General features: G+C 50.0%; 1 protein-coding gene across 3 annotated transcripts in view; it reads left to right on the top strand.

Annotated features, from left to right (window-relative positions):
• SNX29 (sorting nexin 29) overlaps window positions 1-21,156 on the top strand; it is a 497,164-nt gene that overhangs the window by 47,523 nt on the left and 428,485 nt on the right. For 2 of the 3 annotated variants that reach the window (XM_039233571.1, XM_039233572.1), the window contains exons 5-7: window positions 15,356-15,536; window positions 18,372-18,442; window positions 19,848-20,096. In XM_039233571.1, the coding sequence (XP_039089502.1) occupies window positions 15,356-15,536; window positions 18,372-18,442; window positions 19,848-20,096 (501 nt within the window). Of the gene's footprint in view, window positions 1-13,411; window positions 13,481-15,355; window positions 15,537-18,371; window positions 18,443-19,847; window positions 20,097-21,156 lie in introns of those variants that run through there. The other variant, XM_039233573.1, reaches the window with a different exon arrangement.

Raw genomic sequence — 21,156 nt, 5'->3', positions numbered from 1 at the left:
TCAGAGAGGATTCGCTCCTGCTGCTCAGGCAAGTAGGGCAGAGGAAGAGCACTTTTCTCCCGCCCAGGACTGAGCGCCTGCACTCCTGGGCGCCGCATGTGTGAGGGCTGATCTATTTCTGCTTTGGCCTTTTTGCCAGGACCAGTTATTTGGGGTTTCCAGCATATCTCCATTTCCCAGAGCTGCCGTAACAAACTTCCACACCTTGGGTGGCTCACAACAGCAGAGAGAAATTTATCGTCTCTTGCTTGTAGAGGCCAGCAGTCCGGAATCTAGGTGTTGGCACGCTAGGGTCCTTCTGGATGCCCTGAGGGCGAATGCGTTTCCAGTGCCCGGTGGTTGTCTGCCGTCCTTGGCGCCCCTGTTTGTAGCTGCTTCACTCCAGCCTGGGCCTCTGTCTTCCCATGACCTCTTTCTTCCCTCTGTGTCTGTGTCTCCGGATCCTCCCCTCCCCTGAGAAGAACAACAGCCCTGCGGGATTTAGCCCCGCCCTACTCCAGAATTACCCCAACTTAACTAATCACATCTGCAAAGAGGCTTTTTCCACCTAAAGTCCCATTCTGTGGTCTCAGACGGATAAGAATTTTCGGGGGACACAATTCAGTCCAGCCCACACTGGATCCCTGAGCTGTTTACCAGTTTCCATCCTCCTCCGCTGGTTCTAAGCTCTAATTCTTTTCCTTTCAGACCTTGTGGAAATTCTGAAAGCTTTGTTTAGCTTCTCATCAGACACTCTGTAGCCAGAAGAAGCCTCAAGGGTGAAGTAAGGCCCCGAATGTAGGACTCTGGCCTCTCGACTTCCCTTCTCTTTGGGATCTGAGTTCTTTAAGTCTTTCTTGCCTTTGTAGCAAGGTCCTCAGTTTTCAGTTAAATCACTGCCTAGCATTTTCAGTTGTTTTTGTGGGAGAGGTGGTCTGATCTGGGCTCCTCTTCCAAAGCTGAGAAAGTGGCCCCTTGAAGTGACACTTTCGCGTGTGCCTTTCCGTGTTGCTAGATCACCCCCTTCACGTGTGGGCATCTGGATTACTTTCCTTTAAGTCAGGCGCCAGGTTTTCCTTCTGTGATGAACTGTAGCCTGGGACAGGGGCTGCGTAGGCTGATTTCCTCCATTTGTGAGGTTTTTAGCCGGTACCTGTGCCCCCGCCCCCCGCCCCCCATTCCCTAGTTTGCTTGTCTGTTAGGTGTTTTTGTTTTGTTTGTCTTTGTTTTTGGCTTAGCATTCTGGGTTCATTTGTTTATTTTTTGACTTGGGGAGTTTTTACCCAAACAGCTCTGAGTTGTGAAATGTTGGTATGGCAGATGTGATTACAGTTATGCCACCAGCCCAGCTTTGTCTTGTCGACATTGTCCGTGGGTGTGGGACAGTGGCCATTCATTCCCAGCTGAGAGCCCCTTGAATAGATCGTGCGGACCCGTGGGTGGTCCAGGACCCAGAGACGCTTGGGATGAGGTTACCCACTGTGCCTCCTTTGGGATTTAAACCTTGGAAGTGAGAGCCTGCTTGTGTTTGGGGGAGCTGTTTCCTTTTTGATGAGGGGCTAGATTTATCTACACAGATGATTGATTTGGGGGTAGGGAGAGGGGAGCCCGCATTTTAGAGTCTGGGCCTGCATCTGTGTAACCTTCCCCTTGCAGTTAGGCAGGTTAGCGGGCATGATCACAGCAGGCGTTGGTGATTCCTCACACGGCGGTTCTGCCCCTTCTTTCTTGCCTAGAGAATTCTGGTTTTGTTCAGATGTCAGTGGCCAAGAGCTTCAGGCCTGAAGCTAGATGCGGGGGGAGTGAGCCCAGACCAGATGAGGCCAGCCGTAAATAATCCGCCTGCCAGTAGCTGCTTTCCGAACAGACACAAAACTCAATTAAGGAAGGAGAAGTCTGCCGTGGGCTTCAGAGGAAATTCCTTGCTACTTGGATGGAGACCTAAGAGAAGACTTATTTTATGGCCTTGGGTTGTTGCTTGGAACTTTGGAAGTGAGCTTGTGATGCAGGGGGACAAATCTGAGGACGAAGCAGCTCAGAAAGATGGAAAGTACCTGCCTCCTTAGTAGTGTCACTGAGCTGCTGAATTAACCAACTCTAGACCTGCCCTTCCTCTGGACTTAATGTTGTGTGTGGAATGAAACATTTCCTAATTTTTTTTTTTTTTTAATATTTTTTATTTATTTCTAGGAGAGAGAGAGAGAGAGACAGTGTGAGCAGGGGAGGGTCAGAGAGAGAGGGAGTCACAGACCGAAACAGGCTCCAGGCTCTGAGCTGGCAGTCAGCACAGAGCCCGACGCGGGACTCGAACCCACGAACCGTGAGATCATGACCTAAGCGAAAGTCGGACGTTTAACCGACTAAGCCACCCAGGTGCCCCAACATTTCCTAATGTTTTAAGCCACCTTGAGTCGGATCTCTGTGGACATGCATCCAAACAGCTCCTAGCTTAAACAGTGGAGAAAGGCAACTTTAAAAAAAAAGTCAGAGGCCTGTGTTTCAGAAATGCAGGAAAGTTGTGATTAGCACATTAATCTTGGAGACAACACCTGGGTGTTTTCTCCTTTTTGATTCACTGGCTGACCACGGGGCGGTTTCCTTGTGTGCCGGTGACTCATTCTGAGCACCTCCCGTCAGCCAGGGGATTTGTTAGACCCTCTGTTCATGATTTCACCTTATTCTTGAAATGACTATGTATAGTGAATGATAGTGTCCCCATTTTATAGATGAAGAAAAATAAGGCTCAAATCAATGAAATAATTTTCTTAACGCTCCAGACCTAATACTTGTGCCACAGTTGGGATTTTGACTCAGGTCTTCATGATTGTGATTCTGAAGCTCCTACTCTTTCATTCACGATGGTATGTTTTCCGGAAGGAGGGCTCTCTGAGAGATCGGGATTCCCCCTCCCCCATTTGAACTCATGAATAAAGTAAGCAGCAGATATTAAGTTATGATCACTTAGGGCAGAAGTCAGCAAGCTGTGTCCTGCCACCTCTTTTTATAAATAAAGTTTTATTGGAACACAGCCACACACGTTTATCTACTTAGTTTGCATGGCGGCTTTTAGGCAGTTGTGACCGAGGCTATTGGTCCCATAGAGCCTGAAGTATCTAGTATTTGGCCCTTTGCGAAACAGGTTTACTAATGCCTACGTTCGAGCGCAAAGTCAGGGGATTGCATGTTACCGTACCACACCATATTCACACGTTTGCTGTCCGTATACCCCTCTGGATGGTAAGCTTTGGGACTGCCGGGCACCCTGTGCGTTTTACTTCCTCTTGACTTTCCGGCTTCTAGCAGCGTGTCTGGGAAGTATATCAGTAGTTCAATAAAAATATATTCATAAATACGATACTTCAGTTCGCACAGTCCTCTCTTTCGTAATTCCTGAGGCTCCTTCTGCCGGGATCACTCCAGAGTGCTGCCAAGGAGAAGAGGGAAGATTGATGTTTAACGTTACTGAAGACGACCTAAAAGCGTCCCGGAGCTCTGCCTCGGCATGGCTCGGGATGGGAGGGTTCTGCGGACGTGGGATGCCCAGAGTCATCAGTACAGAATGCGGTGTGAAGAAAGGGATTGTTTGTCATCGCACCGGGGAGAGGAGAGAGCCACCGCAGCCTGCGCCCGTCCCCGTGTGTTTGGGCTGCCGGAGGAAGACCCCACAGATGGAGGAGCCTGTCAACAACAGCGGTTTCTTTCTCACCACTCTGGGGGCCGAGAGGTCCGGTATCAAGGTGCTGGTATGGTTGAGTGAGGCCCCTTCCCTGGCCCCTACGTGGGGCCTTCTCCCCGTGTCTTTGCAGGGTGGAAGGAGCAAGGGACCCCTCGGAGCCTCCTTCCTAAGGGCACTGGTCCCATTCCACGCGGCCTCCACCCTCTTGTCCTCCCGAGGGCTGCACCTCCTAACACCATCCCTTTAGGGTCCAGGACTTGAACGTAGGAGTTTCGGAGGGACACGTTCAGACCACAGCCGTGGCACTGCACGGCAAAACCTTGGGATTTGCTGCTGTTGTTCATCACTCGCGCCGCGTCGTGAGGTGAGCTGTCGGCGGTCTATGACAAGGTCACAGGCTCGGTTCAGGACATACCGGAGCCACACCTGCTGCTATGTGTGTGTGGAATGGAAGCCTGCCCTCCCCAGGTGCAGCGGCGAGGACCCTGTGACGCTAAAGCACGGTGTCCCCTCTCGCTGAGCGCCGCAGCGTCTTGGCATGCTTGCTGCCGCCTTGTGCGTCCGTCTATCACTTCTCCACCCTCAGATATTAAGTATCACCGGGCTCCAGATTCTTCTATCTGCTCTCGTTTCTGCTCACACATACCCGAGTTGCTTGGTGAAAACTGCTGTCCGTGTGTTGGGTACTCGGAGTTCTCCCTCCCCCGAGCCCCTCTCTTGCTTGTCTCTGTTTGGACGTGCCACAGGCTCGCTGCAGGTTCCAGGGTGGAATCTTCCTCACGTCCCCCATTTGCTCCTGTGTTCCTTGCGTGGCGAATGGCTCTGCCCTTCGCCCAGCTTTCCTGACAGCGCTTGGGCCTCCTCGCAGCCTCCTCGTCCTTCCCCTCTGTCCTGTTCTGTGCTTTGGCCTTCCATTTCCGTCTTCTCTAAACCACTGTGCACGTTGGGCCAGCTGGGGGCGGGGGTGTCTTCAGTGACCAGCCTGCTCCCCGCCTCCTACGTAAAGTTGTCCTGGTTCTTTTTAGAGTTGGGACGGAGGACACACGCCTTGTCACGGCTTCTAGGGTCTCTCCCCTACCAGCTTTGTCTGTCGCTGCCCTTCCTCTAGACCCTACCACACACCCAGGGCTGACATGCAGCCAGCAAGACATAGGGACACTCGCATCCAGCTGATAGAGAAACCATGGCCTGAGCCTTACGAGTTCCCCTCCTGCCACAGCCCCTGCCCCGGAGGACCCCTGGGACCTCTTCATAATTCCGCAACTAAAGCGTTACTGCTAGACTCTCTGGGGGAGAAGGTTGTCAGTACCACTGTCTTTTCCTTGCTCAGTGACCAGTGTCAGTGGCTAAATCCTAAATTGTGAACGGTGCTCCTGGTTTCTGCGATCCCGAAGCTGTCAGGTCTGGGAGTGTTCTTCGTTCTTCCCTTTGCACTACCCTCTTCCTCCCCAGCCCTCGCTCAAACACTAACTACTCAAACTTCTGTTCTGTCTTTTAAATTGTGGCAAAACATATATAACCTAAAACTGGCCATTTTAACCATTAAGTGTACACATTGTACAACGATCACCACCATCCACCTCAGAACCTTTTCATCTCCCCGTGTTCAAAGTCTGTCCCCATTAAACACTGACTCCATTCTCCCTCCTCCCAGCCCCTGGCACCCGCCATTCTCCTGTGGGTCTCTATGAATTTGTCTTAAGTACTTCATGTAGGTAAGGGGTGCTTATACTCCACATCCATAAGGCTTATTTCATTTAACATAATGTCTTCAAGGTTCGCATCTCTGTATTATGTCAGAATTTCCTTCTTTTTTAAGGCTGAATAATATTCCATTGTATACACACACACACACACACACACACACACACACACATACACCCTTTGTTTATTTACTCATCTGTGGATGCACACCTGGGTTGCTTCCATTTATTGGCTGCTGCCACCATGAACGTGGATGTGCACAGAACTATTCGAGTCCACGTTTTCAGTCCTTTTGGATAAATACCCGGAAGTGAAATTGCTGGATCGTGTGGTAGTTCTCTGTTTCACTTTTTGCAGAGGCACCGTACTGTTTTCTGTAGCAGCTGCTTCGTTGTACGTTCCTTCCTGCTAGCAACGTGCAAGGGTTCCAATTTGTCCACATCCTAGCTATCACTTGTTATTTTCATTCATTCACTAATTACTTAAAAAAGATGTGATTCTTTAAGTTTATTTTATTTTGAGAGACAGAGAATGAGGACGTGCGGGGGAGGGTCAGAGAGGGAGAGAGAATCACAGGCAGGCCCCACACTCATTGTGGGGTCCGATGCGGGGCTCGATCCCACGGCTGTGAGATCATGACCTGAGCCAATGTCGAGTCAGGTGCTTACCCAACTGAGCTGCCCAGGAGTCTCCATTAATATGTTTTTTGATTAATACCCATTCAGATGGCTGGGAAGTGGCATCTCATTGTGGTTTTGATCTATTCTCTCTGGACATTTCAGATTTCTCCCAGAAAAGTCATTCGTGAGCTCCTCACCCAGTTCAGCTGGCCTGTGCCCATCCTCGAGGTGTCTCCTCTCTCTTCTGCTCCTCACGCCCCTCACACCTCTCAAGGGAGTCTCGAGTCCTTCTCTCATCAAACTTGTTTATTCCACTATGTATTTTCTTGACTCTCTCGATGGTCAAGGGCTGGATCTGTTTTTGCTCTTCCTTGCAGTCCCAGTGCCTGGCCCCCAAACAGTACGTTCAGAATAAGGACTCCAGGACCTGGACTTCAGGACCTGCTACACATGGTCCTGAGAAGCCAGACCCCACCCTGTGCTGTCTGTACATCTTCAGAGGCAGCTGGAAGCAGGTGGTATTAATATACACCCAGCTGTAAAATTAGAGAAACCGACTTCCTTGATCCTCAGTGGGGGCTTTTGAAAATGGTTGATTGCATTTAGCTCTAAGCAGGATTTATATTTTGCTTCATTGGGTCACCTTGGGTAACAATTTCATTTCTCTAGAAGAGTATTTTTGGAGGAAGCTTCATGTGCTGGGAGAAGCCTGGGCCCATCCTTGGTTGTGAGGGGAAGTCCGCTCCCCACCCTCCCACCCCTGTGAGGTTTTCAGTTCCCTCTTTGTGTTTCTCTGTCATATTTATGAACTTGCAAATCAGCTAGGTCTGGCGCACAGAGACCTTGGAAGGATGTCTGTGGAAGGTGTAAAGAAAACAACGGAGCTTTGTCCAGGGGTGGTGATAACGATGTGGAACAGCTGGTGGAGAACTGCTGGCCTTCCAGAGAAGCCGGAGCCACAGCGCTAGCCCCCTGGGGCCAGGTGTTAACCTGTGAGCGCCTCGATTACAGGGATGTCCACAGGGTCCTGGGGAGGGTCCTTGCCAGTCAGGGTGGCCGAGGGCTTCGGCCAGCGGCTACTTACTAAGGGGCACGAAACTGCCCCAGCATATAAAGGATCTGGTATAGGTGGACTGATGCCTCTGGGCCAAAGGTGGCCTTTGGCTATTTTAAAAAGTGTTTCATTTTGTTTTATTATTACTTTTAAATGCCCAGGGTGGGTGGAGTCCAACGTGAGGCTTGAACTCAGGACCTTGAGCTCAAGACCTGAGCTGAGTTCAAGAGTGAGATGCTTAACTGCCAGAGCCACCTAGGTACCCCTAAAGGTGTTGGATTTTTGGGTCTAGTAAATTAAATCTCACATTTGGCTTCAGAGTTGTCAGTCTTTAATCCATAATTATCTGGCCTATTGGATCCATGAGTCCTTTGCTTTATTCTTGTCAGCGTGAAAATGACTCTTCAGCAGAGGATGGGGTACATCCCTAAAAGGAAACAAGACACAAACTTGAGAATCCCTTTGTGCGGCCCTAGAGAAAGTTCCCCCTTTTTCATAAAGGAGGCGCTGTAGACTCCCGTGTGCTGTGGGTGAATGCCAAGTGCACTCTGCTGTGTGGTTAGAACTTGGGACTCCAGCCTCAGATGCTCGTGGGGGCCAGGCAGGTGACAGAAATGAGCGAGTCAGGCTGGTGAAGGGTGCCTGGGTTGGTGGAGACCGAGTCGGCTGGCCGCAGCAGAGCAGGCTGGGAAATGTCGTCTGTCTGGAGGTTCAGGAAGGAGAGAGCAGGTCACAGCCTGTGATGGCATGGGGGTTCGGTCTTTTTTTTTTTTTACAAATAGTTTATTGTCAAGTTGGTTTCCATATAACGCCCAGTGCTCATCCGCACAAGTGCCCTCCTCCATGCCCATCTCCCCCCTCCCCCCCACACCCATCCATCCTCAGTTTGTTCTCAGCATTCAAGAGTCTCTCATGGTTTGCCTCTCTCCCCCTCCCCCACTGTTTCCCCCCTTCTTCTCCCCCACGGTCCTCAGGGGTTCGGTCTTCTACACAGAGTGGGCAGAGACCATCTTTATGGACTTTGAATAGAGACCCAAGGGAGTGAGAGAGGTGGCCATCCTGTCCCCCAGTGGCAGAGGTCTTACGTCATTCAACGCATTGAAAAGCCTGTAGTCTTTTGCTTGTTTGCTCTCAAATTTATTCTGTGCCTTCCCTGCAGACTCTTTCCCAGGCCCCCTTGCCTGCCGTCTTCCCGCTTGTCCAGAGGGAGGTGTGAGGGAAAGGGAAGCTAGAGCATGTCTTCCCAGCCTCACGCGCATCGGTAGCAGTGCTGTGCTTCCTCTGGGGTCCGTGGAGGTCCCATGAGGTCCGTGGCTGAGGCCTTGGGCTTCCTGCTCCGCTTTCCTCCCATGTCTCTGCCAAGTGCATCCGTGGCCTGACTGGCACGTGTCTGGGAGTGCAGTTGCTGGATCACATGGTAACTCTATGTTTACTTTTTGAGGAGCCACCGAACTATATTGTCAACAGTGGCTGTGCCGTTTTATATTGATAATTTTTTGGGGTGGGTAGATGAAATTGCCTTTATTTCTTTGCAATTGAAAATCAACTCTACTATTACACTTTTTTATTTCAAGATTTTTAAAAGTTTATTTATTTTGAAAGAGAATGAGAACTAGTGGAGGAGGGGCAGAGAGAGGAGGGGACCGAGGATCCGAGGCAGGTTGTATGCTAAAAGCAGAGCCTGACGTGACGCTGGAGCCCACGAACCGTGAGATCATGACCTGAGCTGAAGTCAGACGCTTAACAGACTGAGCCACCCAGGGGCCCCTCAGTTCTTACACTTTTAGCACCACCTTTTGTTCCTCTGGCTTCAGGGATGGATTGACTTTCTGACACTGGTCGTCTCTGTGGCCTCATCGTTCTCTTATTCGACCTGTTCCTCTTGCAAAGTCTTTGTAACCCATGGTCTGTGTTACAGGCCTTCAGTGGACTACCTGGTGTGGTTTCTGGTCGCGGCTGGGCGGGCCCTGGGTGGAGTGTGCTGGGCATGTTGGAGGAGCGGCCCGCAGATCAGCGAGGCTGCAGCGGGGTGGGTGGCTGGCTGGGGGGTGGGGAGCGGAATGGGGTGAAGGCCAGAGGTGGTCGGAGGAGCCAGGCCACAGACGGGTGCTACATGGCCATTTCTCTTCCTTGTCTTGCTTTGTGTTTCTGATCTCTACCCACCTCCTCCAACAGAATTGCCCCTTGTTCTGTGGAGTCAGTAAGGATGTTTAGTGTCTGTCTGTCTGTCTATCTATCTATTAATTCAGTTTTAGAGAGATGTGAACGGGAGGGGAGAGGGGCAGAAGGGGAGAGAGAAAGAGAGAAGGAGAAAGAGAGAGAGAGAGAGAAAGAGAGAGAGAGAGAGAATCTCAAGCAGGCTCCATGCTCATTGTAGAGCCTGATGCAGGGCTCGATCCCATGACCCTGGAATCATGACATGAGCTGAAATCAAAAGTCAGATGCTCAGCTGAATGAGCCACCCAGGTGCCGTGGGATGTTTAGTTTTTAGACTTAAGAGACTGGAGTCCTCAAAAGTGATCTAGGAGCTGTGATTCATGTGCATTTGTTCATTCTTTAAAAATGTACCACGTTCTGAATTACTGAATTTAAAATGGCAGATTTTATGTTAAGTGGATTTTGTCACAATTGAAAAATAAGCCTGGAGGGATGGGATGCCTGGGTGGCTCAGTAGGTTAAGCATCTGACGCAACCTTGATTTCAGCTCAGGTCGTGACCCCAGGGTTGAGGGATTGAACACTCTGTCAGGAGCCTGCCCCTCTACCCCACTCATGTGCGCACTCTCTCTCTGTAAAATTAAAAAAAAATCTGGAAGTGGCTAAGTTACCTTTAATTGGCAAGTTTAAGTTTTTTTCTAACTGAAAGAGAATTTAATAGAGTTAATTTCAGTTGCACAGAAATAAAGGCAATCTCATCTTTATTAAAAAAAATGTATCCATGTAAAATGGTGTAGCCATCCTTGACAGTAATTTGGTGGTTGCTCAAAGAGGTAAACAGGGACCCCTGGGTGGCTCAGTCTGTTAAGCGTCTGATTTCGGCTCAGGTCATGATCTCACGGCTTGTGAGTTTGAGCCCCACGTTGGGCTCTGTGTTGACAGCTCGGAGCCTGGAGCCTGGAGCCTGCTTCGGATTCTGTGTCTCCCTCTCTCTCTGCCCCTCCCCCACTCACACTCTGTCTCTCTCCCTTAAAAATAAATAAACATTAAAAAAAAAAAGGTAAGCAGAATTACCGTACGATCCAGCAATTCCACTCCTAGATACAGACCTAAAAGAATTGAAAGCAGAGGGGGCGACTCAGACACTTGCACACAAATGTTCCTAGAAGCATGATTCATAAGAGCCAAAAGACAGAAAAAGCCAAATGTTTATTGACAGATGAATGGATGAATAAAATGTGGCATGTACACAGTGGGATATTACTCAGCCCCCTTGAAAACGTGATGCTAAGTGGAAGGAGCCAGACACAAAAGGTCATATGTTGCATGATTCTACTAAGAAGAAGTATCTAGAATTGTCTCATTCACAGAGACAGAATTAAGATAGAGGCCCCTAGGGGGTGGGGAGAACGCAGGATTTAGTGTTTAATGGGTACGGAGTTTCTGTTTGGGATGATGGAAAAGTTTCATAGTGGTGATGGTCGTACAACATTGGGAAGGTACTTAATGCTTCTGAATTAGACACTTGAAAATGGTTAATGTGGTAAATTATATTATGTATATTTTACCACAAGTTTTAAAAAGCAAAAAAGAAAATCAAGTTTACATACTTTTTACAAGTCTTTATTCTGCGATGTTTAAACCACACTTCCTGTTTCCTGGTTTTGGGAGGGTCTTGTGGGTGGATGGCGGATGGGGGATGGGGATGGCCGAGTGACGGAGCTCCGGCCCCTTCCTGGGATCCCCGCTTTGCTGATCCACTGGTGTCTTGCAGTCTCAGGCTGGTCCAGATTTGCATGTGACTGGGATTTGAGGGGCACCTGTGCTCACCTAAGTCTGAGGCCGGAATAGGGGAGCGCTTGGTTGCCCTTTGTCCCTGGAATCATTGGTAGCGTGTGTGGGTGATTCTGTTAGTTTTTTACTTAAAATCCATGACCTGTTTCTTTGGCTTAATAGAACCTGGATTTTGCCTGGGGCTGTAGGATGCCTCCCAGGCAGTGGATCCTGAGTGATTAGGCCAGTCTTGACATTCTGTATCTCTGCTCCCCTTGCTTTCCTGGGATTACTAACTCCAGCCTGATGAAAAGGGATGACGGGGCTGGTTTTGTCTTGTCCTCTTTCTTTGTGCTCAGATTGTGGATGTGATGCCCAGAGTGGTGGCAGGGCTCTGAGACAGAGAGGGGAAGGTCAGGGGCTGGAGGCTCTGCCCGTGACGGAGGCCTTGAGCCAGCTGCCTGCCTCCAGACTAAGTGTGTGGGAAGAAGGCAGCTTTCTTTGTCTGCAAGGAGCCCGGCTCCCTGTCATTGGGGTTTCTGTTTCTTTTTTGTTTTCATGTATTTTTGAGGGACACACTCTCCACTTGTAGGCATGTGGGCATTGCTTGGTGGCTGGCGTGTTGCCTGTCCCCTGTAAAGGGGTGTCAGGTGACTGAAGAGCCCACTCTGTGTCACAGCATCAGGCTGTTTCTGCCTGCAGGTAACAGCAGGTCCCTGAGATGTCGGCAAAGCAGGGCACTTCTAACTCAGGTAACTGAGGAAGCTGGACGGTGAGCGGGGGTTAGGGGCTCACCACCCCCCACCTGCCTGTGTCTCTCAGCCCTGTTCTGTCTGGGTGGGTGTCTGTCCCGGCTGGGCGCACCCTACATGAGAGGGAGGAAAAGGGCCCCAGGTAGCCCCAGGTTTACACGACTGTTAGAGCTCCTACTTCTAGAGCAGTGGACGGCAGCCCCTTCCTTAGGGGGTCACACAGTAGGTATTTGGGGCTCTGTGACTAGGACTCTGTAGCTGGAAAGCAGCCACAGACCATACGCCTACAAATGGGCATGACTGTGGTCCGATGAAAGTTCACTTACAAGTAGTGGGCCAAGTTTGGCCCTTAGGCCATTGTCTGCTGACTTCAGTTCTAGAAGAGACAAGGTCTCTCATCTAGGGGTTCGTGCAGAAGTTGTGGGGAGAACCCGGGGTCCAGGGCTGGGACTAGGGTGAGGCCAGTGAGGCCCTCGCCGCAGCCGCAGAATTTACGGGGGCACTGAAAATTTAGCAATCGAGAGAAATGACATCTTCACATAATATTTGTAAAAAGTCAGAATTAATACAGAAGAAGAAATCCTGAGGCACAAGATACCACACAGGGCCGGGCCGGGGGTGGGGTGGTGGGCGAGGCCAGGTGGCTGTCCGTCTGACCTGGTCTGACCTGTCCGCCCCGGTGGGAGGAGAGCTTCCCAGGCGGATGGAATGCGGTTCTCCTGGGAAGGAGGGACGGGAGAAGGGGTGCTGCCTGCCTGCTCTGGTGCCTAAGCAGGAAGCACATTACACATATGCTTTATTTTCTCATTTCTTCCCCCTCGTCACAAACCTTAAAGGCAGTTTGTTAGCCCCATTTTCCAGATGAGGAAAATGAAGGACAGAATAAGTTGTCCAAGGTCACACGGTGCCTGAACTAGAATTTCAGTCAGGGTTTTTGTCCTTGTCTGAAGTGTCTCAGCATCTAATAAAGCCGAGCCTGTTAGAAACTTTCCAAGGGGCCCGTGGTGTTCGTCGTCCTCTGTTAAAGGTGTCCCCCCCCCCCCACCCCCCAGGAGCTCGCTGCAGCGCCCCCTTCATGGCTCTTGTCCATGTGGGGAGATGGCTTTGAGGCATTGGGAGAACCAGAAGCCCTCACCCGCTTTTGGAATTAGTCCCGGGTCTCCGGCAATAAGGGATTGGTGTTTATCCCCAAATTAAATTACAGACCCCCCAAGCGTTAAGTGGCAGGCGAGGTGAGGTGCACTTGCAATAGACCGCGCTAATGCTGGCGGGGCGGGTGGAGCCCTGCTGGGATAATTCTTGTCATCGCTGGCATCGCTTTGGCAGGCTTTAGCAGGATTCCGTAGCACTGAGTGATTTATGAAATTGAAAGGTGAAAACGCACGTTCAGGTGTGGCCTGCGCATTCACGGTCAGAGCGAGGCCACAGCAGTTCTCGAGAAAGACCGGATGCGGGTGAGAATCACCTGACTTGAGTCATGCCAGAGAGGCAGGCAGATGGTTGTTTGGCACATTTCAAAACCAGTGATTGGCCTGCCCCACCTAGGCTGTCGCGGTACCCCCTCCCCCACTGGCCTGGTTTCTGAGGGAGGATTTGAGCGGGGAAAAAAGGCCGTTATGCCTATGTGTGGTTTGGGGCTGATCCCGTGGGGTGGGGAAGGGGATTCGTGTGGCATTCAGGGATTGAGACAGAAGTGAGGCCCAGGTGAGCGGCTCCATTGGTTTTCCCAGTCATTCCCGAGATGTTTATTCCATCTCATCCCGGAGGTGAGCCTGATCCACAGACTTCCTTACATACGCGTGTAGTTGCTGTTACACAATTGCTCTCGTTTGAGAAGGTAGTCGTTTAGCAAACGGTGGTGGTCAGCATGGCCTGGGTGTCGTGTTCAGGCCCTGCTTCCCTTTTCTCCAGTCTCCCCCATGCCCCTGGGTGATTCTGCACTTATTTGAAGGGAGAGGGATCTGAAGCTTAGCATGGCTGACTGAGCCATCCAGGGTCATTCTATGCGTTGATCTCTTCACTGTTGTCTGGCCTGCTAGACTGGAAGCTTGTTTGGGATGAATCCTTGTTGTCTACTTGGTAGCTCACGGCCTTGCCCGGCCCATTAAGCAGTCCATGGGTGCCAGGGAGGCTCACTTGATTAATGGTCTGACTTCTGATTACGGCTCAAGTCATGATCTCCTAGTTCGTGAGTTTGAGCCCAGTGTTGGGCTCTGTGCTGGCATGCTGAACCTGCTTGGAATTCTCTCTCCCTCTCTGCCCTTCCTCTGCTCGTGCTCACTCGTGCATGTACTCTCTCTCTTTCTCTCTCTCAAAATAAATAAACTTTAAACAATTTTTAAAAAATGCAGTCTAGGGGCACCTTGGGTGCTCATTTGGTTAGAGTGTCTGACTCTTGATTTTGGATCAGGTCATGATCTCACAGTTTGTGAGGTTGGGGCCTGTGTTGGGCCCCTTCCTGACAGCATGGAGCCTGCTTGGGATTCTCTCCCTCTCTGCAACTCCCCTGTGTTCTCATTCTCTCAAAATAACTAAGTAAAAGAAAGCTTAAAAATGAAGGCAATCCAAGCTGGCTGAGCTGAAGTGAATTATTGAAGCGAGCGTACTAACTTGTTTAGTTATAGATACAGTTGTTTATGTAGATCCAGTTTATGGAGATGTGTGTATTTGCATTCTTTTTTTTTTTTTTTAACGTTTTATTTATTTCTGAGAGAGAGAGAGAGACAGACAGCGTGAGCAAGGGAGGGCCAGAGAGAGGGAGACACAGAACCTGAAACAGGCTCCAGGCTCTGAGCTGTCAGCACAGAGCCCAACACGGGGCTCAAACCCACGAACCATGAGATCATGACCTGAGCTGAAGTCAGACGCTCAACCGACTGAGCCACCCAGGCACCCCACTGGAATTAAAATTATGAAAAAAGTCTGTTGTGTGTGGATGAAAAAGGCAGGATGTGAGGAGATACAATAACTCTTTTGTGGATAAAAACAAACTTTCTTAGCTTTCCCTTAAAGCCTTAAATCTGTTCCTCTCTTAGTCATATGAAAATCTTTGCTAAGGAACTAGAAATGAGGACAGTTATGTACAAGAATGTTCAAAGCAGTTGAAGTAGGAATAACTGGCAATATATCATGTTTCCAGCAGAAGAGAAATAGTTCAATTATGTTTAACTGGGAAGCTATCAAATATCAGGTCTTCAAAGATCTTTAGAATTTTTTTCAACGTTTCTTTGTTTTTGAGAGACAGGGAGAGACAGAGCATGAGCAGGGGAGGGGCAGAGAGAAAGGGAGACACAGAATCCGAAGCAGGCTCCAGGCTCTGAGCTGTCAGCACAGAGCCCTATGCCGGGCTGGAACCCATGAACTGTGAGATCATGACCTGAGCTGAAGTCAGATGCTTAACCAACTGAGCCACACAGGTGCCCCAAATGTCTTCAAAGATCTTTAAATGTTACAGGAAAATGTTTGTGATCCAAACAAGTAACGAAACAAACCAGGATTCAAAATTGCACTCTTTGCTGCCTTGCTTTTTCTGTGCTAAGCAAGTAACTCTTTTGCACTCCTCAGAAATGCTTGGGGAATGGCACTCTGTAATGACGCCCGTCCCAGGCCGAGTGCCACCGTGCCTGTCCCTCTCTCTGCAGAGCCGGTGTTCTGGTTCTACGTGAAGGAGGTCCTCAGCAAGCACGAGCTGCCACGCTTCTACTCCCTGCGCCATATCGCCTCGGACGTGGGCCGCGGCCGGGCCTGGTTGCGCTGTGCCCTCAATGAACACTCCCTGGAGCGGTATCTGCACATGCTCCTGGCAGACCGCAACAGGCTCAGGTATGGGGGTGGGCACCTGGGGGAGGGGTAGCCGCCTGCACAGGCTCCTGGCCGACCGCAGCAGGCTCAGGTACTGGGGTGGGCATCTGGGGAGGGTAGCCGAGCACTTGGAATTGCAGAATCTGACTTCCCGGGTTTGCATCCCTGGCTCCACATCCGGGTGGGCGGGTTCCCCTCTTATAGTCCCTTTTGATTTAGCTGTGCTGTGGGCACAGTTGGTCAGAGAATAAGTGATAGAACGAAAGCTCATAAAGGGCTCAGCGTGGCACCAGCAGACAGCACGTGCTCCGTAAGTGTTTATTGTCACTTAGGGGCGGGGGCAGAGAGAGCTTCATCCCAGGACACAGCCTGCTCTTCCTGTGGTGGTTTAATCTGGGCTTCTTTCAGATCCAGAATTTCTTTCTCATTAGATACTGGGTGTTGGGTGCTCAGTTTCCTTTTTTGCTGGGTTCTTTAGAATTCCTTCTGTGGGTTTTTTTTTTTTTTTTTTTTTTGAGGTTGATCAATCCCAAACTAACTGAAAGAAATAGGGAAGTTTTGTGTTGGGGACAGAAGTCGATTGTTATCTAAAGAATGCCCATTTCATGATTTTTTTTCTTAATCGTAGACATAAAGCTCACTCCACCAGTTAGTAAAGGTCAGTTTATGCTGCCAAAACAAATATCACAAACTCCTTGGTGGCTTGAGATGGCCCCGTTTACTTCCCCCTCCTACTGCGTGTCTGTCGTGGATGAGTGGGGTTTCCCATTTCAGGGCCCCAGCCTGACACAGGCTCCGTCTTGACATCGCTTCCGTGGTTGCCAGGTAGGAAGAAGGGATGTGGTTGAACTGAGCACAGGCTCTTAAAGCTTCTGCCCAGAGAGAGCCTTCATTTGCATTCGCATTTTATTGGCCAGCAAGTCACATGGCCACAGCCATGCTCGACAAGGTGGGGGTGCCTGGCTGTCACACAGCAGTGGGGAGGGGGCACTGAATATGAGTTAACCATAGTACGGTCAGCCACGTTCCTTTCTAAGCCATGTGACAGTGCTGACATTGTCCTGTACTCATGAGGTTGATGATATCTCTGTGTCAGTGGCTGCTTTATCACCTGAGAATGGTGGACGAGACATGTCATTTTGTGTTCCCCGATGATACAAAGGGACGGTGATCCATCCTCTCTTGGTTCCTTGAATAGCTCCCATATTGCAGTGCCCAGATCCTCAATAGTGAGGATTGGATTTCAGTGAATTAATTTCATTTAACTCAGTAAGCTGGCATTTCCTCAGTGCCGCGATGCACGCCCAGATTTTATCTGCTGCCACACGCTCCCTGGCTTGCCTCCTCTTCTGTTTTTTTTTTTTTTTTTTGAGCCTCTTGTGGTCAGCTCCCTACCAGCAGTTTATTATGTGTTCTGGGATTACACAATCAGGCTCTTACCAATACTTCTGAAGTTCTCCCGGTGATGATGCTCACGATGCCTTGTCTGGCTGGACGCTCAGACACGGGTCTGAGATGGGAGGCGTGGGGGCTGGGGCTGCTGTGCCGGATGGCACCGTGTGTTGCTCTACTCTGAGCCGGGCGGCTGTGAACGTGTGCGTGCACCCCCACCCCAAGTGTAAAGTGGTTTTAATTGAGGAGAACACACTTCTGTTTCTTACATTTCCAGGAAGCTCCTTCCAGCAGATCATTTGCAGGTAGTTCAAGGTTGTCCCACTCCATTTCAAGGTCGACTGTAACAATGAACAGCCGAAGTGAATCCAGCTGTTAATCACGGTTGAACCTAGCTGAATCACTAGCCACTTACCTGGCTAGGTGTGGGTGAACCTAGCTGAATCACTAGCCACTTACCTGGCTAGGTGTGGGTGAACCTAGCTGAATCACTAGCCACTTACCTGGCTAGGTGTGGGGAAACCAAATTCATTTACACGCATAGGACCTGGCTTAGACTTTTAAAGAGTCATGGTCTTGGGAATTGGGGTGTAGCTGCCATGCCAGCTCACGCATGTCTGCCCTTCCGCTCACGTTCTGCTGGGTGAGTGTGTTGAAAGTGGGCATTTCTTTTTTTCTGTCAGTTGTCCTCAGTCACTTTAGTGTCCCGTCTCCCGTGGAACTGCATGTCCCTCATCCACTGATGGTGCTTCAGCAATTTGACCTTTGAGGCCATTAGTTGAGAGTTCTCCGACCTGGCTGCGAGTCAGGGACTGAGGATATCGGCTTGCTGTGGTTTAGCAGGGGTTGGATAAAGAGGCAGGGCATTGGGCTGGGAGACCTTCCGAGCCTTGCCTGCACCATTATTGCTGATGAACTTGGACAAACCCTGTAGGCCTTGCTGACCTCTTGCTACTGCTGTTTAGATTCATGGGGTCCTTTTAGCTTCCTAGCTCTTTCCAGGGACAACTTGGGCTTTTGGTGCTGCGGCCCAAGCAAGTATTATATACAAATGCTCTGGTTGATGGAGCTGTGGGATTCTAGAATTTCTTTCTGAAGTTGTTTCTTGCGGTAGTTTGGTCAGGGGGCCCAGGGAACCAGCTTGGAATTCCTGGGTGTCTTAGAGACATTCCATGAGTGAACGCCACCCCTCTGTTCATCCCCTCTCCTTTGCTTCTTGGTGGAAACACCACGTTTACATTGCCCGTTTCAGTGCGCTAGCGCTCGGGGAGCCAATGAGGAAGTTGTAGGATATATACATTCAGTCCTTTATAAGCAGCAGCTTCAGCCTAACAGAGACCTTGGATTTCCACTCCGGGATAACCAGGCATGGGTTTTCCAGAGAGCCATGTAAGGGAATTATCTGGCTGATGGAGGCAGAGAACTGCTGTTCAGAGCTTTTCCCCTTTCTCTTTCAATTCGCAGCACTTTTTATGAAGACTGGTCTTTTGTGATGGATGAAGAAAGGGCTAGCATGCTTCCTACCATGGCAGCTGGTAAGCCTGGGCCAGGCCAGGACTGATGGGTCCTTGAAGTGTGGGGAGCAGAGTCGGCTACCTGGGAGGGAGTTTATCACTCTAGGGAATGCCATGATTTCCCCTGTCCCTCGACTTAATGAGTCACTCCCCACCGTCCTTGCTTTGGTGGAGTTGATTACAGAGTCCGTTTGTCTTGAACTGAATACCCTGGCAGGAAAAGACTGGGGCTGGGGGCTTTGGCTGTGGCTTTGCAAGAGTAATACAAAGACCTGGAGATTTAGAAGCAGGAGACCTGCCTTTGAAGCCTGGCTCTACCCCTTCCTGGCTGGTGGCCTGGGGCAGGTCCTGTGAGCTCTGTTACCCTTACTGCCCTCCCCTGCAAGGCATGGGTCGTGATGGCACTGGGATTTCCTGCATGGGGCTGTGAGAGAATCATGTGTGATGAAGAATAATGGACATGATTTATCAACGTGAGATCACTGCAGATCGATGTTAGTTGGTGAATAGTTAGATTATCATTTGACTCTCAGTCAAAGGGTGAGCCCAACGGAAGTGGGTAACTTGCTTCTTTCTTTCAAATCCTTCCCTGCCTCATTTTTTTCTTCTTTCTTTCCCGAAGGCTTACACTAAACCTCACATATTGAGAATTATGTTAGTCTTGCCCATTGATGAGGAAAGTCAGGCTCTGACTGTGAATTCCTATGTAGGCCGGTGCAAGCTTTTGCCTAAAGTAATAAAAGTAATGATATTGGTGCACAGTAAAAATTTTTTTTAACATTTTATTTATTTCTGAGAGAGAGAGAGAGGCAGTGTGAGCAGAGGAGGGTCAGAGAGAGAGGGAGACACAGAATCCGAAACAGCCTCCAGGCTCTGAGCTGGCAGTCAGCACAGAGCCCGACACGGGGCCCGAATCCATGAACCGTGAGATCATGACCTGAACCAAAGTCGGATGCTCAACCGGCTGAGCCACCCAGGCGCCCCTTAGTGCACATTTTTGATTGTTTGCTGAACTGAGCCTTTTTGGTAGGTGGGTGATTGTCTTCAATGCCCTGTGAAAGACATAATGTTGTCCCCATTTTACAGATAAGGAAACTGAAGCTCAGCTTGTGCGTGGCTTGACCAAGGTCTCCTAGAATGTGGTCATATTGGGATTCACCCCAGACCCTCTGACCCCAGGCCTTACGTCTTAACTTCCCCAGGGTTGACCTCTTTCTTGTCTTCCACAGATAGGGAGAGGGTTTGGAAAGACTCACCTCCTACTATAGCTGGTGCCTTCTGACCCCATTTTGAGGGAGGTTTTTTTAATCCCTATGTGCGATTAGCTGTCCCCTTGTGTGAGCCCTGCTGTGCGCCACGTGTTTATCATGGTGGAGGTGGGACCTTCCCAGGGCAGACACTCCTGACTTTTCCTTTTTTTGGGCAGGTCTCAACTCTATCCTCTTCGCAATCAACATTGACAACAAGGATTTAAATGGGCAGAGCAAGTTTGCTCCTACCGTCTCGGACCTTTTGAAAGAGTCCACGCAGAACGTGACCTCCTTGCTGAAGGAGTCCACGCAGGGCGTGAGTAGCCTTTTCAGGGAGATCACAGCGTCCTCTGCCGTCTCCATCCTCATCAAGCCCGAGCAGGACACAGAGCCCCTGCCTGTCGTGTCTAAGCACGTCGGCACCGGTGAGTGACAAGGGGCATGTGTGGTGGACCCAGAGGGGTCGGGAAAAGGACGACTGGCTGTGGCCAAGAGGGATGCACCTCGTTGTCTGAAAGTGCCACGGGGAATGAAGTCTGTGTTCTTGCGTTTTTGGTTCCCATTTGTGTTTATTTTTCTTCTTCTTACCCACTCCAGGAGGGGTGGAGAGCCTCACTGAGCTGTGAAGGTGATAGTGTGGGCGAGTGGACAGCTCACTGAGAGCACACTGAATGTGAGGGTGTGGGGGTCATGGGAAGCCAGGGGGGCTGGATCTCTGTGCATTTATTCCTTCATTCACTCACGTGTTCATTCGCTGCATTCTGTGTGCTCGGCGGTGAACTAGGAAGATTCCTGGCATTCAGCCTGCGGTCTCTTTTGGGATCGGTAGGGGTACACATTTGATGACAAATTACACAAATAAGTGATTATCCATTTGATAAATGAGATGAAAGCCAAGCATGGGGTGCTATGGAGAATGTGTACTCTTGGGGTGGGGGGTGACATTCAGGTGGAGGCCAAGGGGAAGGGAAGAGTTCCTCAGTTTTGACCACAGGCTGTGGGGAGGCAAAAGTTAATTTAGTTGAGATCAATTTTATGAGGAGTTTGTGATATGCCTTGAGCCTTCTGGGACATCCAGAATGTCGTAGCAAAACTGGAAATTTTGGGTTTAGGTATGTAGATCTAGTATTCTGCAAATCTCTTAAACAAAGCAGTAATCATGTTCTTCTCTTTGGAATTATTAACGATGGTGAAGATCGAGAGTCTCGTGGGGTCTTTGGTATACACTGGCTTTATCTGTCTGGCCCTCCCTTCTCCAGCAGAGATGCCCGGCACGTGACACAGGAAATAGAACTGCTGAGGGCTTTGCGAAACACATGCGCTGGAATTTGTATACCTCAAGGAGCTTTCTTTCCATCCATTTTGGGGACTCTGCTTTTGACACTGCCTCAGAGTTTGATACACTGGTGAAGCACCCCCATGTCACTCTTTGGTTTAGATGGAATGGAGTGTCTGATCGGCCCGAAGGGTCTCACACCCAAGTTT

This window comes from Hyaena hyaena, unplaced genomic scaffold, assembly GCF_003009895.1.
Source record: "Hyaena hyaena isolate Hyena2069 unplaced genomic scaffold, ASM300989v1 scaffold_76, whole genome shotgun sequence".
Lineage (NCBI taxonomy): Eukaryota > Metazoa > Chordata > Mammalia > Carnivora > Hyaenidae > Hyaena > Hyaena hyaena.
The sequence above is the reverse complement of the archived record's forward strand: the minus strand, read 5'-3'. Positions and strand labels throughout refer to the sequence as shown.